General features: G+C 41.3%; 2 protein-coding genes across 3 annotated transcripts; both read left to right on the forward strand.

The window, feature by feature from the left end:
• On the forward strand, positions 1-5072 carry LOC119739973. 2 transcript variants are annotated; one of them, XM_038215140.1, is made up of 2 exons: positions 1-79; positions 3356-5072. In XM_038215140.1, the coding sequence occupies exon 2, from the start codon at positions 3425-3427 to the stop codon at positions 3830-3832; it is 408 nt and encodes a 135-aa protein (XP_038071068.1). In that variant the 5' UTR covers positions 1-79; positions 3356-3424; the 3' UTR covers positions 3833-5072. The 2 variants fall into 2 exon arrangements, with proteins under 2 accessions (XP_038071068.1, XP_038071067.1); XM_038215139.1 differs by lacking the exon at positions 1-79 and adding an exon at positions 1791-2191.
• A 2101-nt stretch (positions 5073-7173) lies between these two features.
• Positions 7174-26830, forward strand: LOC119739680 (tyrosine-protein kinase HTK16-like). The gene is made up of 13 exons (XM_038214696.1): positions 7174-7551; positions 9729-9950; positions 10260-10414; positions 12141-12342; positions 14774-15017; positions 19481-19686; positions 20286-20585; positions 21603-21780; positions 23023-23225; positions 23645-23830; positions 24608-24699; positions 24990-25116; positions 25970-26830. The coding sequence occupies exons 1-13, from the start codon at positions 7369-7371 to the stop codon at positions 26174-26176; spliced, it is 2505 nt and encodes an 834-aa protein (XP_038070624.1). The 5' UTR covers positions 7174-7368; the 3' UTR covers positions 26177-26830.
• Positions 26831-27186: the final 356 nt, after the last annotated feature.

The raw sequence follows: 27186 nt of genomic DNA on the forward strand, positions 1-27186 counted from the left end.
CACTGCATCAGTCGAGAGCTCATTTCTTGTGATTACTGCAAACGAGCCTTCATTCCCTCGCACTCAACCTCGACTAAAGGTAAGGAGTATAATTATTTCAGAACTTTCGTTTATGTTATACACCACGTATGCACTCAAGGTATGGACATGATGGCTTTCACTGATGCCTGAGCAACGTAACATTTCAACACTCTAAAAAATGAAGAGTTGAATTCAACACTTACATGTGTTCGGTCAGTGCAACACTTTGAAAGTGTTAAAATCCAGCATTTTAAATATTAAATCCAACACTTAAAATGTTAATTCAACATTTTAAATGTTGATTATGTTGATTCAACACTTTCAAAGTGTTAAAGTTGAAAAATGTTGAATGAACACTTTACAACATTTAAAATGTTGAATTAACATTGCTAGTGTTGGCTTAAACATTTAAAATGTTGGATTTAACACTTTCAAAGTGTTGCACTGACCGAACACATGTAAGTGTTGAATTCAACACTCCAGTTTTTAGAGTGTAGTTGTTGATGTCACTAACATGGCGCGGCCCCTAACGCGTGGCGCTCTTGATTTTTCGTCTCAAGTGTCTTGCATGCAAGAGCAAAAGGACGTGTTACCTCAAATTTCACAGAAAGTGAAATTGTATCCGGCTCTAAGCATTCCCGTACATAAATCTTAAGTTACCTATTCTTTACAAAATTAAAAGAGAAATTCTGATTTTGGCTTGATTTTCCGATTTCATTTCGAAGTGCACAATGAACATTTTATAAAAAAAAAAAAACCTCCCCAAAATAACCAAATAATATTCTGAAAAACTTGTAGTTGGGTTTGTCAGTGGAAATATATAATACAGGTTTATCGGAATTATTTTGTCAATTTTATGAAATGATTGAATGTTAACGTGGGATTTTCCAAGATTTGTTCAAGTGCGCCACGTTTGAACACTCGGTCGATTTTGTGCCCAATTTCCAGATGCCACCGTTTTTGAATTTCGAACTCAAATTCATGGCACTGAAATTGTACACAAAGGTTCAAAAGCAAGCGTTATTAAGGTTAATGTACCAGTATTTAAACAGAATGAATTTCAAGTTTGTCAACTAAAGATGTTTGTCAACACTGCATAAGTTAAAGTCAAGGGAAAAGTCGACTAAAGTGCGCCACGTTATAGGGGACTCCACTAAACTAGACCGAAGTCTCTCTTGCGCAATATCATGTATATGAGCTGCTATTACGACAGCCCCCCCCCCCCCCCATACCGTATTACAATCACTCTCTTAAAACTGGGTGTGGTGGTTGAAAACATCTTTTCTCCAGCGCCTTTTTGTTAATTCGATGTAGGCCCCACCAACAGCTGCTTGATCATAAATCTAGATCAAATCATCCCGAATCGGGGAACAACGTATCACACAAATACACTTTTATTGCATTGTAGGTCTCGGATGTGTTATAATGATGTCATGCAGCCTGCATCAGGTGAGCTCTACCTCAAACACTGGTACCGATAATCACCGGGTTCATTATCGAGGTACACTGTACGTATAATATTCAAATTTCGTGTCATGTCATATTGTTCTGCACGACCGCCAAAATTATGTTTGCTAGAATTTCGGAAGTGAAATATCGCCCCCTGTTGCCGACACAAATGGCCATCATGTCAACAAAACGTGCTTTTTTGTTTTCGTTATTGTTCCCTTTGATCAACAGGTGTTTGTGTTCGATTCAATTCAATAAGAATAGACCACGAATGCATTATTCATTGCTGTTCAATGAAGTGTGGTATCGAGCTTCCATCGCCACGGTGAACTAATGCGTAGTTTGCAGCTGGGTGGCAAGTAACGTCGGCCTATTTTAACCGTGCATAATATAATGGGGGTCGTAGGGTCACATCCAACGCACCATTGTCAGATTTCAACACCTTTGGTACTTGGTAGGCACGAACCAAAATAAGTCTTGTTTGCAGAGCACTTCAGAATGGTCGTAAATGTTGAGCAAGCTCGGTGTGCTTTGAGATTGACCTAAAATCTTTTAGGCGGTACCGACTATCGACTGCGTGCATTTGGAAGGTTGAGTGTAATTGGTGGCGTGAGGGCCGCTCGTACAGGTGCAAGATTTGTCCGTTTACTGATCATCATCGGCCTTGAGGAGACCATAACTTGATCACAGAGGCAGTCCTTTTCCTCCATGTTATAAGACCGTAAGTTGTGAGTAAGTTTAGACCATATGCAGTGCGTTTGTTTGGACTAAAACATTTATGGGTTTTAACTTTTTATCGTTTGAGATTCATGTATTCGGACTAATTCGGAGCAAGGTCCATGGTTTGTCAAAATTGTCTCGGTCGCCATTGCACCACTGCGATGCTGTTTTTTCTCAAGTCAACTTGATCGCAAGCTCTTCTGTCAACATGTTTTATGTTTGAGGTTAACCGGATATGCCTATGAGTGACGGGATGAGTATTGTGATTATGAAGTTGTGGTTCTTGGTGTTCTGAAGTTGGTGTGGGACTTAAAATAATAAACATATGTACGCAGGGAATGAATAAAATTCTGGAAAAGCCACTTTTTGGTTTTGTATCTTTTTATGTATGGAAACATTTTTGAAGAATTTTCGAACATTTCAACAGTTTCTCGGAAAGAATGTAGTGTCCAGACGCCACTTCAAGTTTACGGACGAGATTCTTCTAAAATTGTCTAAATATTTCTTAACAAAATTGGAAATGTTTCTCAGTTGCAAATTCATGTCTTTTTAACATTTTTGCAGTGACTGACCTTCATTGGGATAATAACAATGAAAAAAAAAACATGGTGTCAGGATGCAACATTCTTTATATGACCATCGAATACGGAGAAAAACAGTAGAGAAGGGAGTCTTTTCAAAAAGAAGTTGCATCCTAAGGCCACTTTTCACTTTCATCATATAATATTGTCTCAGTGACGGTCACTCATTGCATTTTTTTTTTGAAAAGACATGAATTGGTACTGAGAATCATTTCCAATTTTGTCCAATAATATACTTTGAAAATGCACTCGACTCTCCGACTTTGTCAACCAAAGAAGTGGGTCTGGATACTACATTCATTCCTTTTTGGCTTTTTAGACAATTATTGCAAAGGTCCAACAATTCGGGACTGAAATTGTACTCGTTTTCGGTCGCCAACCTATTGTGTGCCCCGCCAGAAACCAAATCCCACCCCACCCTCCAGAAAAACCCCTCTGGAAAATGAGGATACCCGCAGAAAATGAGGTCCCTTCAGAAAATACCCCCCCCCCCCGTGTAAATCAGACCCCTGGTTTACGTCACTACTGCATGTCATTATTTTTTTTTATCAATGCACGTCATTATTTTTCCTATCAATGTACAGGACCTGCCGATAGGGCTCCAAACCAAATCTCGGCGATCTCGCATCGACACATTTTGACCAGCGTCCACAATGATCGATCAAGCCGGTCTCTGGGCAGGCACCGGCATACTGTGCGCGATGCTGGTGCTACTGATCATCTTCGCAATGTACAAACAGTACTCAGGAACACTGGCATTGCCTCCTAGAAAACCCGAGGCTAAACCCGACGGCAAAACCGACGGCAAAACCGAAGATAAGACCGAGCAGGGAAAAGACCAAGTAGCCGATGGAAACTCCGCAAAACCGCCACCACCGTACCCCAGCGTGGACGACGGCCCGGCCGCCTACACTTACGATCAGCCGGTAGACGACGGCTTGGACGGCGTGGACGTCGCGGTGGAGGTACACGGGACGGAAGCGGCCTGCGCGGGCAGGGAGCCCGAGGCGAGTGTCCCTTATGTGTACGACCAAGCCATTCAGTTGGAGACCAGCACTTAACTCGTGCCGAACACAAACAACTTGAACAAAGACTGTTGGTGTATTTTGGTACAAAGGTTAAATATTATTTCATACTTCACACAAAACCTAGAGAAAGAACTTCAGAAATTCACTCGGCCACACCTCTGCCCTAGAGAGCTGGTAACCGCTACTCCCTTTCACACAACCTTTGAAGGAAACGCAAGCATCGAAAAGCACAGTGGGTAGGTTATACTTTCCACAAACAAGGTAATTTATGCAGATTTCGTGCTTCTGGTTTTACAAAATGTATCCAAGGAGAGCTCAAATAACAGGGATCAATGGGGTCCATTGAAAATGTACAGTAGGGACGAGCGCCTTTTAAGAAACTCTAAGAATTTGTGATTCATCAAAGGAACAGATTGTGTCAGACACTTTACTAGAAGAGAAAGAGTGTAGTTGGAAGACAATGCAAAACAGCACCAAAAAATAATTTGATATACATGTATAGTTCTTACCAAATAAATATCACTTGGGTCGTCAGAAAAGTTGAATGGGGGCGTGTGGCCATCATCAGATTCTGAGACACTGGGGACGCTGTTCAATATGAACGGGGAGGACTTGGAGGGACTCGGACTGGACCACAACTGACGGGCATGTCGACGTTGGCATGATTGTGCCTCCACAGACGATAGCTGCCCGACAAAAGTAACACATTCAGGGGTGTCACCCATGCGCCCCAATAAGCGACGGCCATGATGATCATTGTAAATAAAATATGCATATATTGTACTCATGTATTTTGATGATAAACTGGCAAAATCGACCTCATCATGTTATTGGAGTTTGAATACTTTTTTTCGTTTGAAAGACTAGATGAATTTTTATTCTAAAGAGTGATTCAAAATATGTTCTTCCAAAAAAAAAATAATGTTCCCCAGTATAACACTGTGTTTGCTGATTGGAACTATTAGCCCGTTATTTTTTAATTAGCAACTAAACAATTTTTTATCTAAGTTTATTTCTATATTTTATCACCCATTTCAGTCGTTTGAAAATAATCAAAATTTTGCTAAGAGTAGATTTTTTATCTATATTCCTCTTTGACAGAATTTTCTACTCTACCTTGTATTTGCTAAGCCTTTTATATTTGAATATATTGTACATGTATTCCTTTATCTATAAATGTGATGAAAGGTAACTATGAAAATACAAAAAAATGTATTGTTGTTCTAATAAATAACCAATAATTCGGCAGTATTGTTCAGTATTAAACGTGAAACCAACCTCAATATAATTATCATCGAGATTTATGCTTGAAATAAGCATCGACATTCGACAACGAGGATGTTCAATTTCGTAAGGGTAATTTTAGTACCCCGTTCCATATGAGAGAAAGAAAAGACACTTTAATGATTTGGGACTCAATGCCTATAAACATTTTGGCTATGAAACAAGCAGGAAAAGCGTCTTAATGTGTTTGGAAACATCTGAATAGTTCGCTAAGATACCATCATGTTGGTTCACTTTGTGGAGAGAGGGCATGGTTTTGATTTATGAACGGAACTTTGTAAAACATAAAGGTGTCATCAACTACACGATTATCCATTTCATTGTGTCGAGGAAAAAAGCCCTCAAAATGTCATAATTAATGTCTTACAGTGCCATAGCATAGACAGCCATCCCCAGATGTCAGTGTGAAAATCGTCAATAGCGTAAATTGTCCTAAAAAAACCCCCAAATCATCCAGTGGGCCCTTCGAACGGTTTGGGTTGAAACAGAGTCACCGAATGGATTCAATTAGAATAAGATTTTTAAATTTGGGCAATCTTCAATCAGTGTTGTACAGTCGAGTCTCGTTATAACAAACTCGTTCGGACCTAGTCAAATTGTTTGTTATATCAGAATTTTGTATTAAGAGGATGTCCCATTGATTGTGCACATGTAAATGCACAATCGGGACCAAGGCTTTATTTTGTTATAACCAGAATTTTGTATTAACAGAGTTTGCACTAACGAGAGTCGACTGTATATGTAGGAATCGAGTCGCAATTTCAGTGGCTGGCTTGGACTTTACACGAGCTAGAGGTGGCGCAGCCACGATTATTTCAAGGGTGGGGGAGGGGGGGGGGTAATATTTGTGGGTTTAGGAACAAAGAATGAGACCACTCAAGAAGTTAGTGAACGTGTACTACTTCCGTAATGCGACATGACCTATAAGCCTTTTCGGAGTTCCAACTGCGCATTCATAACCAGTGACCGTGACGCGCATTATTTGTCTCAAATGGCCTTTGACATCGTCGCGCCACTGACTTTACAAAAAGGCTGTTATGTTTGTGCATTGTGGGTACTGTCAAAGGGCATTTTGAGACAAACAATGTGCGTTGTCACAGGTTACGAATGCGCGCAGTTGGAACTCCGAAAAGGCTTATTGAACTGAAGAATATCTAACGAGCAATTCAGTATGGTCGAATGAGGGCGCTATTACAGATACTATACTGGGGCGGCGGCATCAGCATGTTATTGGGGGGGGGGTGGGGGGGGGGGTGGCCAAGGAAGGAAACATGGCACCGACATGTGTACTACTGCGTCAGCAGGGGTGTAAAATGGGGGTGTCAATGGCAAATGTCCCTTCGCCCATCCTCGAAAAAAAAATAAAAATTGAAAATGGTTCACTTCAGACCAGTGAATATGCCGAAAAGTACTTTCACGTTGACTCTACACTTTGAAGTTTGTAGAAAGTGTCCCAGCTCCAACCCGGTTGAACATTTCTGTTTCGCTGTATTTTGGCAATATAGACTTCGATAAATGATTTTCACTTTTGGGAATGATCATCTTTGGAGCGACAAAAAAACCACCCCAAAATCAGAGAGTGAAAGTAATTAAATCAAGCTATAATTTTGATGAGTGCCTAATGGGCACACGTGGTGAGAATGTTAATTTCGGCTCCGATTATTAGTGGGAGAATGTATTTACTGGTCTGCACCCATAATATCTATGAATGGATGGGCCGCTGTGTCGAGTTGGTCGGGGTGGGAGGGAGTCCTAAACTTAATTAAACAATTAAAAAGAAAAAAGAGGTTGATTGGTGAACAAAATTAAGATGAGTTCTTTTCCAAACCGAGGAATAAATATTTGTTGCCTTTTTCTTAGCAGACACTCTCTAATCTGTGACAGGGGAGGGCGCTGCAGCCACATCTGTTAATTTTTTTTATTTTTTTTTGTGCAGGGGGAAAGGTATAGTGTGCGTTTGTGATAATCTGGTTAAAAAAGAAAAAAGGGTTTCATAAGTGCTGAAGTGTACCGAAAGTACACGCAGTGTTTGTGTACTGTTTAGCGTGAATTTAGGTTTTCACAATATTGAGGGCGCACTTTAAACTTGTAGATGACCTTTGACTTACTTCTCAGAAACACACGGAAATTAAATGTGGTCGACTGAGTGCGTGCACGTTCCTCATTTTGGTTCGCTAAAAAGGGAAGTTTTTAGTATGACAGAAGGAATCGAAACCCGTCCGCGTGTCGACTGAGCACTCGGGACATTGCCAACATTGAAATCTGCAGCGGGAAACTCGGGGGAAATGTCTGCTTCGCGCGGAGAACACAACAACAGCGCCGGCGGCCCGTCGCTGGACTTCACCTTGCCGATGCCGCAAGACGAGTACGGGACCTACCCGGAAGTCAGTTGCGACACGGTGCGTCAGAAACTGACGCCTTTGGATGAGATCTTGAAGACGATACCACTGGAAGAATTCCTGATCAAGGTAAACCCTGGTGATTGTGTAGTTACGGGCCACCCTTTCAAAGTGTTCGTTTTCCTTAAACATGTTATAAGAGCTTTGTTTATAACTTTATCACTCGTCATGCTCGTCAATAATATTAAAAATTATCAGTCAATATAAACTTGGATTGGACGTTTGGGAGACATTCCCATAGACTTGTGCACAAAATTGTTCAAACTTAAATGTGCCCTAAACAATATTCCCTTGTCCTTTTTCCACAAATTTCTGTATGTTTACTACTAATAATAAGACCACGAGCAACAAAAATAACCTGATTGCAACAATACAATTTTGCCTCTAAAGGTGGGCTGTGACATTAAGGAGACTTGAAAATGTCTCCCTAATGACCGATGTCTCCCACCTTTCAAAGAAATTATGATATCATGTCTCCTGGCTTAGCATGCTTAATGGTTCATTTACACGAATAATAATTTTATTGTTAATAATAATGACTTCTGCAAAGTGAAATTTTTTTAAAAGGGGCACATCGTCCTGAAATCGCCGTAATTCAAGTTTTGAAAGGAAACTAACCTAATGTTGCACTGTTCATGAAACAAAGTTGGTTGTTTACTTCTGTGGTGGTGAACATTTTGTGGCATATGTTCATATCCTGCTGCGTAAAAGATGTTGCATCCTCTGCCACTTTTTCTTTCATCATATACATGTAGGCCTAAAATTATCTCAATGAAGGTCAGTCATTGCTGAAATGTTAAATACATGAATCTGGGACTGAGAAACATTTCCAATTTTGTAAGAAAATACTTTGTACTACTAGTTCTCGGCTCTCGGTAGACTTTGTACACGACCAAAGAAGTGGTGTCTGGATACTACATTCTTTCCCCTGCAGATATTATAATTTGCGCATATTAATATTCACGTGCTTACTTTTCCCATCCAGTAGGCCCCCCCCCCCCTTAATTTTTATATTTTCAAAGCTTCGCTCGCTGATTGTACATGTTGGAATGTCACTTCTCCTTTGTTTTTGTTTTCGGGCATAATCATTATTATTAACATTAATTTATAACTACAGACAATGATGTTCGATCTGAAGAATGTACAATAACTTGTTGATTACAATGTCCCATAGTCATAGAGTAGCAACAATTCCCGAAAAATTTCATGAGCATGTATATTGTCTGCAGGACAAAAATACAAACGATCGATTTTAACGATTTCCTCTTGTCGACAGGGTGTCTGAAAGAAATACGGAGCATCGGAAGGGGCTTTGCGCTTTTTAACCCCTTAAAGACTGGTTATAATGGGGACATTCCTCCACACATAGAGCAAGTGGCCCGCATGACTGCACAGCCTTTGTGTGGTAGCGGGACTGCACAAAAGCAGCAGCTGTGGAACTACCCACTAGCCATGTGCCATGGCATACCGCAGCTGGCAACTGCATTCCAATGAGGATTAGCGGCCGCGGCCATGACTGCTTCCGGTGCGCATGGGGTTAATATAATTTTTTTACACAAAAGAAAAAAATGAAAAGACGGATCCTAAGATGCAAGAATAACACAAGCAAAATGCCAGTTTTTGACAGGATGGTTGTGCGTATTTATTTTTGTTCTGTATGGCAACAACTGAAAAACAATATTAGGTAAAAACAAGTCATATTTATGCTACATAATGGGTCTCATATTGCTCATAAAACTTCAAAAAAAAACACCACACAATTACCAGCGCCTTCAGTACTAATTGTTGGTAGATACTGTAGTTAGACCATTCAAAACACCTCAAAATCTGGATTCTGGCAAATTGGAGGACAAAAAATGCAGGACCTTTTAAAATCCTCCAGAATTTATTGTTACTGCACTACCACACCTTTCAATTCCTTTCGAAAGGTATTGAAAGGCAACTTACTGAATTTGCCCACAGAGTTGCTTCACCTTCCGAAACCTTTCGAAAAGTTTCAAAGTTCCAGCACTATTGCACCTTTCAAAACCCTTTTAGTCAGGCAAATTTAAAATGTTTTGAAAGGTCTGATAATTCTCTGCCAACTGCACTGGGCATAGCAGGGATAAGACTCTGGTATTTTTTGTCAAAAACTAAAGAGAAAAGGAAGATTGCTTGAGGTTGTAGAAGTCAACTTGAACAATAAAAAAATGTTGTAGAACTTTGGAAATTTAGACTTCCTAAACTTCACTTGTACCCTTATCAAGGACAAAGCCAATGCCAAGGAACAAGAGAAGAACCTTCTGTGGTTCCACGGGAAGATCACGCGAGAGACCGCCGTTCACATCCTTCAGGACAACGGCAACACGGAGGGGTTGTTTCTTGTCCGGGAAAGCACCAGCTCGCCCGGTGACTTTGTCGTGTCGCTCATCCACGACTCCCAGCCCCAGCACTTTCAGATACACTGCCTGGGCGATTTCTACTATCAGGTAGGTGGAGCCTGCCTCAGTTTCGACATCTCTTTTTGGTTAATTTTTATTGAAAACTAGAGAGCCCTGAAAAATGCAACTTGTAAAAGTGTTTCCATTTGACGTGTCAAATTTTCAGTCATTTCAAAGTCTTTTTTTTTTCAAAACAATATATTTGCTATATATAAAAAGGAGTCATGTTTTTTTTTTATAAAAAAAAGCAGGATGATTATTGTTTATCTGTTAAATTAAAAGGAAAAAGTCGAAGCCCTTGCAAAAGTTTCGGAAAGTCGTTAATTTTTTTTTTTTTTTTTTTTTTTTACTATCCAGGTGGACAACGGTCCCTTATTTCAGGGACTGGATGCGCTGATTAACTTCTATGTGGAAGGAGCCAATGGATTGTCGACAAGACTAGTTGATTTTTGCAAGGGGGAGGTCCCACCAGCCATGGCCAGACGGAGGGGCAGGACCACACCCTTACACAGGTACAGAACATAGTACAGTAACGACATAAATCGGACCACAGTGTGTGTTTCTGTGAAAAGTGAGTAAACAAAAGGAAAGCAATAAACTTTGCCTTACATGTGCATATACCCGGTATGTTATGTAGGAAAAACCTTTAGAACAACGTACATGTACATGTGTGTGTTTACTAAGAAAAGTGTGGTCTCTAATGGGCCATATTGAATTGAAAGTTACAGTAGGTAAAATCTGAATTTTTATGCCCCGCGGCGAAGCCGAAGGGGCATACTGTTTCCGCCTTGTCCTTCCGTGGGTGGGTGGGTGGGTGGGTGGGTGTGTGGGTGGGTGTGTGGGTGGGTGTGTGTGTCCGGACAAATCTTGTCAGCACGATAACTTGAGAAATACTTAACATATGAACTTCAAATTTGGTCTGTGTATTGTTCTTGGCAATCCTAAGAGGCCTATTGCATTTGGGGCCGAAAGGTCAAGGGTCAAGGTCACAGTGGCTGAAACAATAGAAATTTTGTCAGCGCGATAACTTGAGAAATACTTTACATATGAACTTCAAATTTGGTTTGTGGATTGTCCTTGGTAATCCTAAGAAGCCTTTTGCATTTGGGGCCAAAAGGTCAAGGGTCAAGGTCACAGTGGCTAAAACAATCGAAATCTTGTATTTATTCTGAGATCATAGGGATTAGGGATTAATTCATATAAAACCTACAGAAGACACTAATGCTGTCAATGAACATTCCATGTGACCAAGGTACATGTAAGTTGATGTTAAAAGAGTGGTGTTATGTCATGGGAACAGTCACGGTTGCGGGGCATTTGTGTTTGTAAACACACCTGACTTGTTTTATCTTGCGAAGAGAAATGAAAGCAACTTAATTTATAATCATTCCCAGTCTGCCTCAATAAATAAGTCTAAATTTGTAATTAAACATTCCCTAATGTTTAAAGCCATATTTAAAAAATAAAAAATGACAGTAAAGAAAGGCTGCATTGTGCCTGCATAAATAGTCTGGCGCCATCCCATTCAACAGTTAACAATTAATGAAATACATTCAGGGAACTGGACAAAAATTGCCAACTCGTGAATAAGGCCCATGGGTTAAAGGGAAGATACAACATTTGCAAACATCAACAAATAAAACTACCAAATCATTTTGAATACCTTGCTGGACTGTTAGTGAATGACAGTGTAAAGCATCCTGTAAAATCATGGCACCTGGTGTGCTGTCACTTTCAAGAAAAGTGGTATTTTTGTATCAATTTCCAACGCTGGTCGGCCGAACAGCGTTGGAAAACACTGGCTTTTTTTCAAATACTGGCCCCAATTTACCATCGCACGTGTTTGCAATCGATTACACACCTATGAACGGGTACAAGCCAGCTAGACTGGTTCCCTGACCTTACAATTCCCCATTGTATGTAAAGTGCTCTGTTTCTTCTTATATGGAGTCAAGGAACCAGACTACAGGAAAATGATTGTTTTTCTTGGTTTTTATAGCATTTTCGAACCCAAAACCTCAAAAAAGTCAGTGTAACTATATTTGCTATATATTTCCAACCCCCCAATTCCATCCATTTCTGAAAATTACAGCAAAAGCAAATGATGTATATTCCCTTTAAAGATGGTTGAACTCAGATTCACTTTAAAGCGAGTTTACAATGTAGATATAGATGTGGTTTATGACTTGGGAAAAATAAAATGCTAAATTTGTCTTTTGTCGCCCATCACTTCACCAGGGCTGTGATAGACGGCGACCTGAAGCTCATCAACAGGATTCTACAGAGCCCGTACTGCTGCCCGCTGGATGCTCGCAACATGGCGGGCCAGACGGTGCTGCACGACGCCGCCATGTTGGGGGACGCCAAGGTGGTGGAGAAACTCCTGGAGAGTGGGGCCAGCGTCAACTGCAAGGACAGCAACTGTGTCACCCCGCTGCATGTAAGTCATGTCACCCTCGTCTCATCAGACACTCCTCTTGATTAAGGATGTGATATTTACACGTTTAAACGATAACAAGTCTAAATCCATCGGTGAGCGTAAAGTGTAGGGCCTCTGTTTTGTTTTGATCAAATTAAGAGTCAAAAATGATTTTTATTGCTCAAAAATCACCTTTACAGTCAAAAGCAGACTGACACCCATTTTACAATTTTGAACAGATTCTTAGGGTAGAAACCACGATTTTCCTGCGCTGTTTGTGCCTTGGGATTCAGCGCGCCGTGCGTGCTCACGGTACATCGCGCGGTGATCGCCATCTTTATTTTCGGGTCGCGTGTCGTCGCCGAGCTGTCATCGTCATTTTACCCCGAATTCCCCTAAAAAAATCAAAACCCTGCCCTCTATCTATGACATACCTGTTTATTGAGAATGTCGCCAACTACTTTGGTAGGTCCAATAATTTTAAAGTTGATTTTTTTCCCTTATAGGAACTGGGCCCTACACTACACGATTGCCAATCCATGTACAAATTTTCACAAACGTTTTAACAAAACCCACGTTGTAAAAATGGAGTCTTGTTGTAAAGTCCAGGCTTCTGCCTACATACTGCAGTGTTGAGATAATGAACATGTAGCCTCTCAACAAGCGTAGCCTTAATTTGATGTCTTAGATATGACTAAATTTTGTTGTAAAGTTTTAACAAACCCACGTTGTAAAAATGGAATCTTGTTGTAAAGTCCAGGTTTCCGCCCGCATACTTCAGTGTTGAGATGATGTAGCCTCTCAACAAGCGTAGCCTTAATTTGATGTCTTAGATATGACTAAATTTTGTTGTAAAGTTTTAAACAAACCCACGTTGTAAATATGGAATCTTGTTGTAAAGTCCAGGTTTCTGCCTGCATACTTCAGTGTTGAGATGATGTAGCCTCTCATCAAGCGTAGTCTTAATTTGATATATCTTAGATATGATTAATTGCTACCCGTCTGTGTCCTAAAATAGATAAAGTTGGCTGTATGTTATGATCGGAGGGAAGTGACAAGGCCGTAAGTGACTGATGAAGCCCCCGTGCTGTGTGTTAACGGCGAGCACATTGTGCCCATCTGCGGGTTATTGTAGGGAAATGACTTACACAGCGTACATGTGCCCGTAGTTCACCTTTCCTTGCAGCGTGGGGCTGGGGGCAATATATAGGAATGACACACTCCAGACTTTAATAGAACACTTCCCAGGAGCGTGTGAATGTTTCCTTGCGATAATCATGGGCATGTTCTTCATTTGCCTCCGGTCACACACATGGGGTCGTTTAGCTTTGCCAGGCATACTACTACGGTACGTGCATGGATTTTGGGCAAAAAGTGTTTTTAAAGGGAGATTTCAGCAGAGGAATTTACATGTACTCTGTGGAAAATGTATTGTTAATGGTACATGCAGTACACTGTAGCTTTCCAAGAAATATGCCAATAAGTTGAATTTCCTTGAAAAGCTATTTTTGTCACGGAAACCATGCCAAATGAGTGTTAATAACCCTTGAGCGCTACACTTGTATTAAATTGTATTACATTGTATACTGTACTCCTCCATAAATCAATGAAGCCGTACATGTAGCTTGCTGGGTGGTTTGGGGACTAAATGGCCGGGGCGGTTGCAGGATGCTTTGCGGGCTTAAAGGTTAAACTGTAATGTGAAAAATACCCACTTTTGTTACAAATTCTGTGAAAAATCAGCTACAGTATCAAGGAAATGTGTGCATAATATTAAAATGCATACTTTATCAACAAATAACATATTATTAATGTACATGTACATGTGCATGTACTATGCAAGGAGTAGGAACAGTTTTTGTGGCACTTTGTTGGGGAGGGGGGGAGGGGGCTGGTTCCACTTTCCAAAATAGGGGGTGCTCTTTAAAACTGACATTATGCAAACTACGCATTATATACCCATTTTCAGGGCGCATTGTATAGTGGGCATTTTCGTAACGTGAGTAACTGATTTTGTGTGTCTCGTTTATCATACATAACACATTTTTCTGGACGTCATCTTTGGTGCTTAGGTAGGTCTAGGTCTACTCTATCTACCATGGGGATAACAGTTATTAAACCTTTTCAGTAAGGTAATTACAGCCCAAGGAAACTCAAAAGTACATCAAAAATGTAACGTGAGTAACCGTGGAATCGCCCTAAGGGTTTTGGGGCTTGGTTTTCATACTTCTCGTTCATATCAGAACTCTCTCATTGGGAAAATTTACTAAAAACAAATTGTATCCGAAATTTTAGGGCCAGTTTTGTTTTCATCTCGAGGGGGCATGTTAATGCTCAAGGGTCCACATTTATGTCCGCAAGAGGGGCACTTGGGTAAAGTTTAAATTACCCTTAAAACTCATTGGATCCAGTCACATCTCATCTTGTTTTTGTTCTCATGATTTCTCGGCAGACCGCTTGCATCCACAACCTTCCGCACATCTGCAAGTTGCTTCTGCAGCGGGGTGCGGACCCCACCCTGCGCCACCCCATGACGGGCTGGGTGCCGCTCCACGAGGCCGCCATGCGCGGCCACAGCAAGTGCGTGGAGGAGCTGCTGCGATTCGGGGCGCCGTGCCACCCCCGGAGCGTGGACAACGACACGCCCCTGGATCTGGCCCGGCGGTACGAGCATGATGCCACGATCCGAGCATTGAGTAAGTCTGAGTATACAGCATTACTTGCATAGGCTTAGTGTACACGTACCGGGTACATGTTTTTAAACAATCCGGACACGCTATAATTTCTATCACAGAGGCCCCTTCAGTGGTAAGAGCTAGCTGTTGTTCAGACAATCTGTGACAGAGCAGTTGCTTTGTACAGTAGCATGCGCAATGTTTTCTCCATTAAAGGGGGCCTCATGATTGTACAGTGATCACTGGCCCGTATTCGTCAATCAAGCAAGAAAATACCAGTAAATGTAAGCCCCCCCCCCCAAAATAATCGGTCTCTGGTCAGACCAAAGAGAATTGATGCCGTGGTGCTTTTTGCTTTTTTTTCAAGCTTGGATTGTACCGACAAGGTGGGTACTTGATTTCTTTTTTTGTGTCCTCATATACCTTGGTGTCCTCCATCATTTACCCCGGTGCCCTCCATCATTTGGAGTCGAGCTGCCCACAAATTGAGGAGATGTGGCAATACAGGGCTCTGTTGTAGCTACCGCAGACAATTTTAAGAAAAAAAAAATTGACGCACACGATCAAAATTGACGCGCGCATTGACCAGAGACTAACTATTTTTTTGGTCTAATAATGTATTAGTTTTTTGGTATTAATGCAAGTGATGTACTGGTACCGGTATGAAGACCCATTAGGCCATCAGCCTCGGTCCAAAATGTTGGCAAAGTTCTGGTATCAAATGAGGAGAATAATCGTCATAGCGATTTTTGGCAAGGTATACACCTCCAGAGTTGGAAAATATGTGATAGCATTGCAGCGGTGGCAGCTTTTTGGGAGTTATCACCCTTTTTTTTCAAAATGTCCATCAAATTGCTTGTTGTCACTCTAGGGGCGGTATAGGTACCTTGCGCATGCACACTATAATCATTTATGCCCTGATTTGATACCGGCCAAACCCCGAAGCTGATGGCCTACATGCTGGGTTCCAAGTGCAAGCATGCCTTGGAATAAAGGGCAAGCTGGCTTTTTCCTATACATTTTGGTTCAATCTGCTTGAAAATAAAAACCAAAAATATTAAGGATGTACTCATGTCTGTGATATATACATGTACCTGTACTTGCATCGCAGATGTCAGTGTACAGTACACATGGTACATCTGAAAGTATAAAAACATGAAAAATGTAAATCGAAACGTTACCCAAACTTGCTGGATAGAAAGCAGGAGTGTAAACACTCTGCGACAATACTTTGTCTAACGTTCTGTCATTTCGCAGAAAACAGGAAATGTTTGTCATCACAGGAAGATCGGTATCCTGCAATTCCAGGCAGTGGTCATCGGCAGTTAAAGCAAACAAAGAGAAATATTTTAAAGACGAAATTGTTATATGATAAGTGGACTTCCTTTCTGGGGAAAAACACATTTAAATTGCCTTCATAAGTACCTAAGACAGTTTACCCATTCCTATTGGTCGAGAGCCCGTCACTTGGCCGGTCTTAAACGGTTGATAAAACACTAGCTGGCTGGTCTTACACACTTTTCCAGTGTCACATGAAATTGGGATTCCTATGAGATCTGGTCCCTTTTAGTCTTTTATTGGTTGAAGGTTCACAATCTTCTATGCAATACTACCAATGAGTCTGTATTTCATAGGTCCTAAATTCACACTACACCAGCACAGCTGCGCTCTGCGCCACATTGCGCAGTACACCCAACGTGCACGCCAATCTTCATATAAGGAGTTGTTTATGACTATTCGAGAGAGAGGCTTATGTATACATAGTAGCTAGAGGGGTGTTCCGAAAAACATGAAGTAAAATTGTTTAACAAAATCTTTGGGAATTTATTATTTTTGACTTGTTTTGACTTTTGGACTGAACATTTTTGATTTTTTGACCCATAAGGTATTTATGAATAGGAATAAATATGTGCTTGGCCGGTATTAAACACTACAGTGTTTCTGACAGTGGCTGCAATATGCGCCGCAGCACCTTGTAAACCCTTATAAAGGTGCTACATAATGGGTCCCGTATTTCTCATAAACTTATACATGTATAGACATAAGTGCCTTGAGTACCTAATTGTTTGTAGATACATGTACTTGCGCTATATAAGATCCGGTATTATTATTATTATTATTACAATGTGTAAGTTTATGACCGATTGGTGTCTGGATGCTGATAATTACCCGAGCCGAATTTCCCTTAATAACATCGTGGACATTTTTCATCTTTTCTTCAAGAGTGCTCACATTTTTGGATATTTGGGTTAAAAAAAAAAAATTGCTGTTCGGATGTTCAGCGTATGCGGCTCCACAGCCCTAATTTTAAGGGATCACAAACTGAGTGTTGCATCAATATCATTAACTTGTCACATGTACATGTTGCAACATTTTACCGATGATAAACTATTAGGGAGCTGCATATACATTGTATTCTATTAATTTTTTTGGGATGTCAGCAAATATTGTTTCTGGTCGAGGTTGTCATAATATGGAGATTCATGTTTTGTTTGCCTAGTACCGGTATGTATTCACGTACATGGTTTTGGCTCAAGATATGTATTCGATAATGAGTGTCATTATTTCAATTTTGTTAAAAGTTTGTGAAAGTGCTAGAATACTAAATTTCTTATAATTTGTTTTGTGTGGGTTAAGGAAACACTTTTTTTTTCATGTTGAAAATTCTCTCACAGAACCCCCCCCCCCCCAAAAAAAAATCCATTGTAAATTGTTGCAACAATGGCTGCAAGTACATTGTACATGTAATCGACCTTTCCATGATAAACAAAACTAAATGCAAATAGCTGGTTGTGATACTTATTTTTATGCAGCGTTACTTTTGGTTTCAGTGACGTACAATACAAAATGAAAAGGTAAATGAACGTTGAAGCCTCCCATGTGCATTGTTTGTACAGTGTGTGCAGCCAGTTTTTTCAAGCCGTAGCGTCAATGGAATTAGATCTGAGTTAAAATAATTTCCACTTCACTCCTCTTCTGTTTCGTTAATTAATTGATCAAAAAGATACTATGAAAATGCACTTCCTTAAAGACACCGCCATTGCAAACTGAAATATACTGTACAGGTAAAGTCTTGTGTGGTTTGGAGTTTCCTCGTTTTTATTCTAAATTCCCAGTTGCATGCCTGTTTGGGAATAAGTTATCCACAAAAGCTTCTTGTGTCCCCCAACAAAATTTCAATATTGAACAGTGCGAACGTAGAGGACTGACACACAAAAGGAGAACAACAGATCCTTTCAGTCCTCGGGAGTTGGGTCTTTTGTTAGAAACGGTTGTCTTTAGTAAGGTTGTGTGCTTAGTCTATGGGAGAGTGTTGTATTACAGGGACAAAGGGAAACACAAATCATTGTCCTCGAGAGTATAGTAAAACAAGAGTGTATGGGTGGTCTAAAGTGAAAAAGTGTTCGTGCATGGCACCCAGAGTGTGAAAATACAAAGGCACATAATTATTCGGACAAACTGAATTTAATAATTTGATAAATTTATATATACATGTGTTAAATTTCTTAAGCTGTTTGTAACTTAGAATGAGGATGAAATTACTTTAGAGATTAATTTTTTTTTCTGTTTAGAGGGTGAACGGTCCACATGTTAAAGGGAATATACAACATTTGCAAACATCAACAAATGAAACTACCAAATTATTATGAAAGATCTTACTGGACTGTTAATGAATGACAGTCTAAAGTATCCTGTAAAATCATGCCACCTGGTATGTTGACATTTCTAAGAAAAGTGGTATTTTTGTATCAATTTTCAACACTGGTCGGCCGACCAGCATTGGAAAAAACTGACTTTTTTAAAAACACTACCCCAAATTTACCATATTTAGTTTGTTTGTTTTGTTTGTAATCGATTATACACACCTATGAACGGGTGCAAGCCAGCTAGACTGGTTCCCTGACCTTACAATTCCCTGACGCCTACAAATTGCTTCGTTTCATCTTAGGTGGGGTCAGGGAACGAGACTACAGGAAATATGATTGTTTTTCGTGGTTTTTCAAGCATACGAACACACAACTTCAAACGAATCAGTGTAACAATATTTGCCAGTATCAACCCACAAATCCATCCATTTCTGAAATTACAGCCGTGCAGCAAATGTTGTATACCTTTCAAATGGTCAGTAAATGTGCCAGGTATGATGTTATTTTCACCCTCTTCAGCCCAGCACTGATGATACCAAACTGCTGTTTTTGGCTTCAGACTATTGTCTCTTGAACAAAAACATTGACAAGTTTGCAGTCCGCAATTGCAGCTAGATAGTTCAGTTGGTAGCGCACCGGTACAGCATTCCAGATGCCCGAGGTTCCAATCCCCCTTTCCAATCCAAGTCTTTGAACAAAGACGTTAACAAATTGGGAGACCACCAACATATGACTGGATAGCTTAGTTAGCAGTTTTCCGGAGGCCCAGGCTCAAATGCCGCCCCAGTCAATTTCCGTCTTGAATCTGATGAGTATTTTGATCTCCATTGACGACAGAAAACTACCAGCCTCTGGTCCCCAAGACCATGAAGGGACACTGGGACCACGGCATGCTGGACCGCAACAAAGCCATGGAGGTCATCCAGAAACAGGGGGCCAAAGACGGGCAGTTCCTGATCCGCAGCAGCTCCCACAAAGTGGGCATCTACGTCCTGTCCATGGCCGCCAACGGCAGCATCTACAACTTTGAAATCAACAAGAAGGTATTGTTTATGGTTTTGGACAGTCATAGCCCGTTCTGCAAGGTCAAGGCTCATGTAAAAATCAGTTCCCCCGAACATCCCCGTGCTCTAAAACCAATTAAATTGTTTTCTATTAATACATTTTCTACTTGTATGTTTTATTCCAACCAAAAACCCCTCTCCCCCCCCCCCCCTTTTTGGACATCTGCAACCCTCTGATAAAAAGGTTTTTGTTTGAGCATAAACAGATCCGCTTTGCAAGCAGACTGGCTCCTGTCAGTTTGGAAACGAAATATATTTCCCGGGATGAAACTCGAAAATGAGACGGGGAATGAAACTTTTGTGTAAACCATAAGCAAAGAATCAAATTATAACAGCATTTTTAGTCTATAACAAAAGAGTGCCTATGTAACTGTCAATTCAAATATCAGAACCAAAATCCATCACAAGTACATTTTGTGCCTTATCTACAAAGCTGATGGTTGGCGTATTTCACGGAATTGGGAGGACTTTCAGCTTGTGTGCATCCAGAAAGCCTGTATAGCTAATACCATGACATGCATGTAACAAATCCTCCCATTGGCTAATTTACGCAAGGGCTTGTTGATATCGCCCAATAGGGAGATAGCTTCTTCATCGACGACGGCCCCTACTTTGACACCATCGAGCACCTTGTGGACCACTACATGCACTACGACGACGGGCTTCCCATGCGGCTCTTGCAACCCATCAGCCAGTATGGCCCCCCTGCAAACCAGTACCCAGCGGTGCCGGACCACCCACCCAGGGGGGCAGTGAGAAATGGGGAACGGCCCCCTATACTGGGGCCGAGACCCCCCGATCTGGCCAGGGAGCTCCCTGTGCCGGCTAGTGGACCCCCTTCCAGTCCTTCAAAGAATATGAGGAAAGGACCGTTTGCGGTGAGTGTTGTGCTAATTGTGCCTGTGTATGTGTTCTATGTTACCCCCGAGGACCGATGCACAAAGGGAGTCCTCGGGAGTTGGGTCTTTTGTTGGAAACGGTTCTCTCTAGTTAGTTTGCGTGCTTAGTCTATGGGAGTGTGTTATATTACAGGGACAAAGGGAAACACAAAGCATTGTCCTCGAGAGTATAGTAAAACAAGAGTGTATTCTATTCATTGTTTGTTCTATTCATGTCAAGTAAACCCAACAAAAGATGGTGTCTGTTATGCCTAACTACTGTACAAGGGTGTGCATTTATGGGTATATTTATACACAATGTAGTACGGGATCCGGGGACCCATTTGAAAAAAAGACATAGGTACCCGGGTCCCTGTTAAAGAAACCCAACCCCAAACTTCAAATCTCGGAAGTTGCTGTTCAGATTGTTTATAAAGCTCGGTACGATAATCGTACCACTTCGATGCATCAATACAGCAAGACACAAGTGTGTACAGTGAGCATGGTGTTACGGTGTAAACTGCAACTTTGGGAGAGCGTCATAAATATGTTTTGTGAGTTACATTTTGTACGCCATAGACCAGGTTCGGACGAGGACCATTGGGCAACTAGTGGTTGATTTGTGACGTAACTTACGCCTGCGCACTTATAGCAACGCGCGAACGCCTCCAGTCAATTGATGGTCAAAACGTCATCACAAAACTTCTTGGTTCTGGTTCCCCGTTGTGCTTTATAATCCAAGTGCCTATTGGTAACCAGCGATGCAACCATGCCATTGGTCTAGTTCCAAATAGTCGACTAAAGTAGTCCAACCATCCTTCGTTCGAATGAAATTAGTCAAACTATGGTTAACTACACATGTAGTTCGCGCCCGAAGTTGCTCTCACGTTCAGAATACATATTTGACCTACCTGATCATCAGTCAATGTAAACAGTTTGGTTTGTAAATGTGTATCTAGGTTACAATGAGTAATATATATATCTTTCAACCATCTTGCCCCTGCTCTTTGGATCCAGGACCAGCAAGGGAGTCCCCCGAGCGCCAGGCCCAGCGGATTCTCTCGTCTCTTCTCCAAGACTAAAAAGCGAGCCACGCAGAAACTGCTGCAGCAGCAGCAACAGCAGCAGCAGGCAAAAGCGGCGGCCAACCGGGAGACTGACATGGTGAATATCAACGCAAAGGACATTGTGAAAGGTAAGGAGCAAGTATTTGGACTATTGGTCTCTAGTCCAGCGATGGCTAAAAGGTTGTTATGAAATTTCATGGTCGTGGCTCCCTGCTGTAGTACATTATGATGCCCACTGCTATCGTAACCAGCAATGCGACCAAACTTGGTAGACTAGTCGCGAATGGTTAGCTACACTATGGACTCCATACACAAGTGCGTGTGCCCTTGGGCAATATTTTGCACTTGACAGTGAAATCAAGTGATTTCAATTTGAAGCTAAGACTAGACTGGTACATTGAGAATATTGACCCTTCAGACGTATGGTGGCAGATTATGGAGAGATGTGTGGAAATAGAGACAGGTACCGGATGTTTCTTTTGACACCATTGATTGATGCAGTACTAAAGGGGTGTTGGACTGGTTGTTTCATGTGCCAGTCTATGTTCTTGTGTTGCATGTTTTCAGTATCTTAAGTTACTCTCATACACATTATTAAGAGTCCTAAATTATCAGACTTGTGACATATACATGTATGTACATGCATTATTGGCTGTGTATTTTAATGTCCTGCACCCGATTTCATCGAACTCTTCGTAACTGACGATGCATCGCAGCTGCGACGCGTCCTGCGATCCATTTCACTAAACACGTCGTAAGTGCGATGCGTCGTAGGTGTATTTATAGCACAACTCGGTGACTGTTTTATGTCTTTAGTCAGCGTACAGTAAATAGTCGTCTCATATTCAACAAAGAGTCGTCGGATCTCAGCTCGAAATTTGTTAAAACGTCAAACAAAATGGCGGCCGTGCGATGCAATTTTGAAGGAAAACAAGCTCTCATTGGACTGTATAGCTACTTTGAAATCAACTCTAATATTCCGGTTTAATTCATAATTATTCAATGAATTTTCTATTTACAACTTTACACACATTGCCTCGGTATTATAATCTCGTTAATGTGATGTTTGTGGCATAAAACTGGCTTAGAAATGACTCTTCTTATTTTGCGATGACCACTAGACACGTCGTAACTTGCGACGTGTTTTAAGCCGTTGTCAAGGAACTTACGACGCGTTCAACACATCGCAACTTTAGTGAAATGGAAGATACGACGTGTCGCGAGTTGCTACGTGTTACACGTCGTAACTCGAGTTGCGACGCGTCAAATCGGGTGCAGATCTCATGGACTTTGGTCACAGATCAGGATCAGCGAGTAAATCATGAACCAATCATGAATCATGAACCTATCGTTGATTCCTGCTTGTATAGGCCAAGAGATAGGCCAGGGGGAGTATGGCTCAGTCCTGCAAGGCAAGTGGCGCAACTACGACGTGGCACTGAAGACGTTACACCAGGAGCATCTGCAGGCGGGCCAGCGAGAATTCATCCGTGAGGCGCGGGTCATGCATGGCCTGGACCATCCCTGTATCGTCAAGCTGCACGGTGTGGTGAGAGGCCCACCCATGATGATGGTAAGTAGTGATAATCACCTCATACATATTCATCACCTCATGCATAGTCATCATCTCATACATATTCATAACTTTGTCTCGTTCATATTAATTATCATTGTTACATTCAGCTACGCCATCACAGCAGTCAAAATCAATCAAGTGACTGTTTTTAAACTGAGCTACGAATTCCCTTGTTAATTTGATAGAAACATGCTTTGACTGGAGGTGATTGATATGCCAGCTGCACCTACCAGTTACCTCTGTTGTCTGTTGATGGAAATTGACTAGTCACAGTGTTTACACTAACTGACTGGGTTTTTTTTTACTAGCCTGTATACAAATGCATGGCAGAGGAAGTGGAAGAAAGTTGTGACTGTGTGTGACTGATCAAACAGTAGGGGGGTTAAAGCAAGTTCTATTTGATCTCTGGAGCACAGGTGCAAGAGTTGGTGCCGATGGGATCGCTGCTGAACCTCCTAGAGGACCACCCCGATCAGGTCTTGGAGGAAAACTGTCGGCTCTGGGCCGCTCAGATAGCATGCGGGATGAAGTACCTGGAGACCAAGAAGTTTGTCCATCGGGATCTAGCCGCCAGGAATATCTTGCTGGAGAGCAAAGAACAGGTTGGTCGGACTTTTAAATAGAACTGATAAGTAAAAAGTTACACTGCTCATTCAGAAAGGTTACATTGCAAGTTCTGCTGCCACTTACTGAAAGAGAGTCAATATTGATTTACAAGTATTTTATGTCCTTGAAAATCTTGATAATTGTATTGTTATTTTTGCACTTGAAGTGTCCGTGAAATGAATATTTTTTTTAGGAACACTGAGCAGTGTCTTCCTGAAATGACATCACAGCAACAGCACCCTCAGTGTCCGGAAAAGCATGGAAAATTTTAATTGTTTAAACAAGTGCACTTTTAACTAATATTTACCAAAAAGGGATGTCAAATGGTTGTCATACATTTAAGAGGAGTAGAAAGTTACACAAAATCCCCCCCAAAAAATTGGATTCTGTTCGAACGTGAATCCAAAAGTTTGGTCATTGAAAACATTTGTGAGAAAAATTTGCTCATTTGGCTTACTGCCATGTACTGACACAACAATGCATCACCAAAGACAAAAAATTACAACAGCAAAATATCCAAAATTCTGGTAACTTTTTTGTGCTGAAATAGTTGTAACAGAGGTTTCTGCCTGTAATGACAATACACTTTGCTCATGAATATGGAAATTTGTATTAGCATGATAACCAAAAAGGCACCAAAATACCCTTGAAAAGTGGCAAAACGAAAATTGAAAATAAGGTCAAATGGGACACAGAGATGCTTTTTCAAGGATTGCATTAAAACATTAACGTTGCATGGGCCCTTTAATGAAAAATTAAATTTACTTTTTTAGGTCAAGATCAGTGATTTTGGGTTGTCACGTGCAACTGGCGAAAATAACGACTACTACCGGGCGACATCAGGGGGTCGATGGCCTGTCAAATGGTACGTTTATTAACCACCGAAAGGCTGGTTTATGCTCTGCACACAAGCGAACGCTAATGGGAATTTGTGACCTCTGGGCAAATTTTGGGTTGTCTATGGAATTCCCTTCCATAGCAAGGGTCTGTGATGTGCAAGAAGATTCGGCAATTAATTACGCAAAATCGTTCAACAGCCTGAGCCCAGTTCTGTCTCATTTGCCAGAACGGCTATGTCCTGGTTTTAATAAGACCTTTATGTCCTGCTGAACGACATTTGTTTGTTTCAATTTTCTCCATTCTCATGTTTTCAAGGTATGCGCCCGAGTCCATCTACTTCGGGACGTTCTCCCATGCGTCTGACGTATGGAGTTTTGGAGTCACTCTGTGGGAGATGTACACCTTTGGAGACCAACCTTACGGGGACATGATGGGATCTGATGTAAGATTGATGGAAACTTCATTCTCGACAATGACAACTTCACAGGAACATGTTAATATTAGACACAGCCTTGGTTCTGAAAGCCTGTTTACTCTGGTTGATTGGCAGGCCTGTCGCCAAGGGGGGGGGGGGGGGGGGAGGGTGCCTGGTGGGGCCGGGCCCCCCTTGGCGAGCACTTGGCCCCCCCAACGGCAAAAGCCATATATATATATATTTTGTATTTTTATGGTAGTGGGCCCCCTAGTTGATACTGTGCCCCCCCCCCCATACTCAGGGCTGGCGACGGGCCTGTTGATTGGTCTTACCAACTTATCAAGGTCGATACAAGACATTTACTGCTTTGTGTTTGAAGTAAATGATTTTTTAATTATTTTTAAGAGTTGCCGCACGATTCCGAAGAGCGTTGGACAAAATTATTTTTTAAATTGCAGGCTGAGGCGATTCAACGATTGTTTCGCAAACGGACAAAATCATACACAAACGGCCATCGTAAATGCTGTCATTGTCCTTGTCCAAAATGTTAAGATTATTTACAACATTGTGCGGCTATGCCAAGTGTCGTGAAATCGATCGTAAGTTTATTGGGCAGCTGCCCATCACATTTGTTGCGTAAGTCCTACGTATGGCGTAGTTTAAGCACTGTTTCGTGAAATCGGCTGCTGGAAACACCAAAAACGTCATAAAATCATTCTCTGAAAGATCTCGAAGATCGCCGTTGGACTCTTTGCACAATTGTCTCCTAAAAAAATGACCAAAGGAAGTGTTACATTGAGTTGATAAGCTGTCTGGAGGCAACATACGCTTTGTATGGCACATTTACACATCTCCCTTTTTTCCCACCGGTCCTTTTCAGGTGATTAAGATGATTGAAGCCGGCGGCCGGCTGCCCCAACCGGACGACTGTTCCCGCAAAATCTACGACATCATGCTCCGGTGCTGGTCGTACGACGCCAAGGATCGACCCACCTTCATGCAGCTCAATCAGTCGTTCAGCGAGGACCCGGACTATCGGGAGTTCTACCATGCCGGGGTGAAGCAGGCGCCCAGCAGGAAGAGATAAACAGGCTGAATAATGTTGGGGCATTTTGAAGCCATCCGGGTGTAATTTTCCATGATTGGTAGTAGTGTGTGTGGAGGATATGATCCCTTGATGGTGGGGTATGAGGAGGCAGAAAAAGAGCACTTCTTATCTAACAACTTTCAGGATTTTTTTTAGAACCCTCATCTCCCTGCAATCTTGATTTCAAGTTTCCTTGATTGTTTTGTACAGGAAATGGATCTGATGTTTAAAAGGGGTTATCATGGCTGTCTAATTGGGTTCTTTATAAGGTTGTCATTTCTCTTGATGCTGATTATTATAAATACACGGTTGATCCTGTGGCCTGGAAAAAAACCTCGAAAAGTCATTGAATTTTATTTTCAATTTCAAGGGTTGAACGAGTCTTGGAAATTTGTAAAAATGACAAAAGTCGTGGAAAAGTCATGATTTTTTTTTGTTATTTTAAATGTAAAACTTTGTAGTGTTTCTGGTGCAGTTTTGATCTGCATTTTGATGAATTTGATGGATTTTCATAATTCGGACAGGGAAAAGTCACGGAAAAGTCAGCAAATTTTATTGTCCTAAAGGTGCAGGAACCCTGCAAATAGTACATGATATGCTGGATATGAAAAAAGTATCACTTGCTGTTTAAGAAGGGTTTGAGTAGATTTTTGTCCCAATTAGAGGTAAATATCGGGCTTCTTTTTAAATAATTCAGCTGTTGTATATAATAAGCACAAAATACAGGGTGAGTCAGAATGATTTGGACCCAACTTAAAGAAAATCTGAAAAATATTTAGCAATTGTCAAGACAAATGCAAATGAGATATGTTACAGGCTGATACTTTGGACATATTTGGTAAAAGTTTCAAGTATATCCATGACACCATTTTGAAGAAAAGCACTAGCAAAGAACACACGCTAAAAACACTCTGACCACGGGTCCATGGTTTAACAAATGTATTGAAATCGCGCCCTGATGTTACGCAGTGTAATAACAAATAAAAACCTATTCATGGTGACTGACTCAC

The sequence above is a fragment of the Patiria miniata genome, unplaced genomic scaffold (assembly GCF_015706575.1).
Source record: "Patiria miniata isolate m_02_andy unplaced genomic scaffold, ASM1570657v1 HiC_scaffold_4, whole genome shotgun sequence".
In the NCBI taxonomy this organism is placed as follows: Eukaryota; Metazoa; Echinodermata; class Asteroidea; order Valvatida; family Asterinidae; genus Patiria; species Patiria miniata.

Bases quoted from the DNA above. Each gene is read 5' to 3' on its own strand.
- LOC119739680 (XM_038214696.1), top strand. From the start codon at position 7,369: ATGTCTGCTTCGCGCGGAGAACACAACAACAGCGCCGGCGGCCCGTCG. The intron at 9,951-10,259 runs GTAGGTGGAGCC...TTTACTATCCAG, and splicing joins TGGGCGATTTCTACTATCAG to GTGGACAACGGTCCCTTATT. The intron at 15,018-19,480 runs GTAAGTCTGAGT...CATTGACGACAG, and splicing joins TGCCACGATCCGAGCATTGA to AAAACTACCAGCCTCTGGTC.
- LOC119739973 (XM_038215140.1), top strand. From the start codon at position 3,425: ATGATCGATCAAGCCGGTCTCTGGGCAGGCACCGGCATACTGTGCGCG.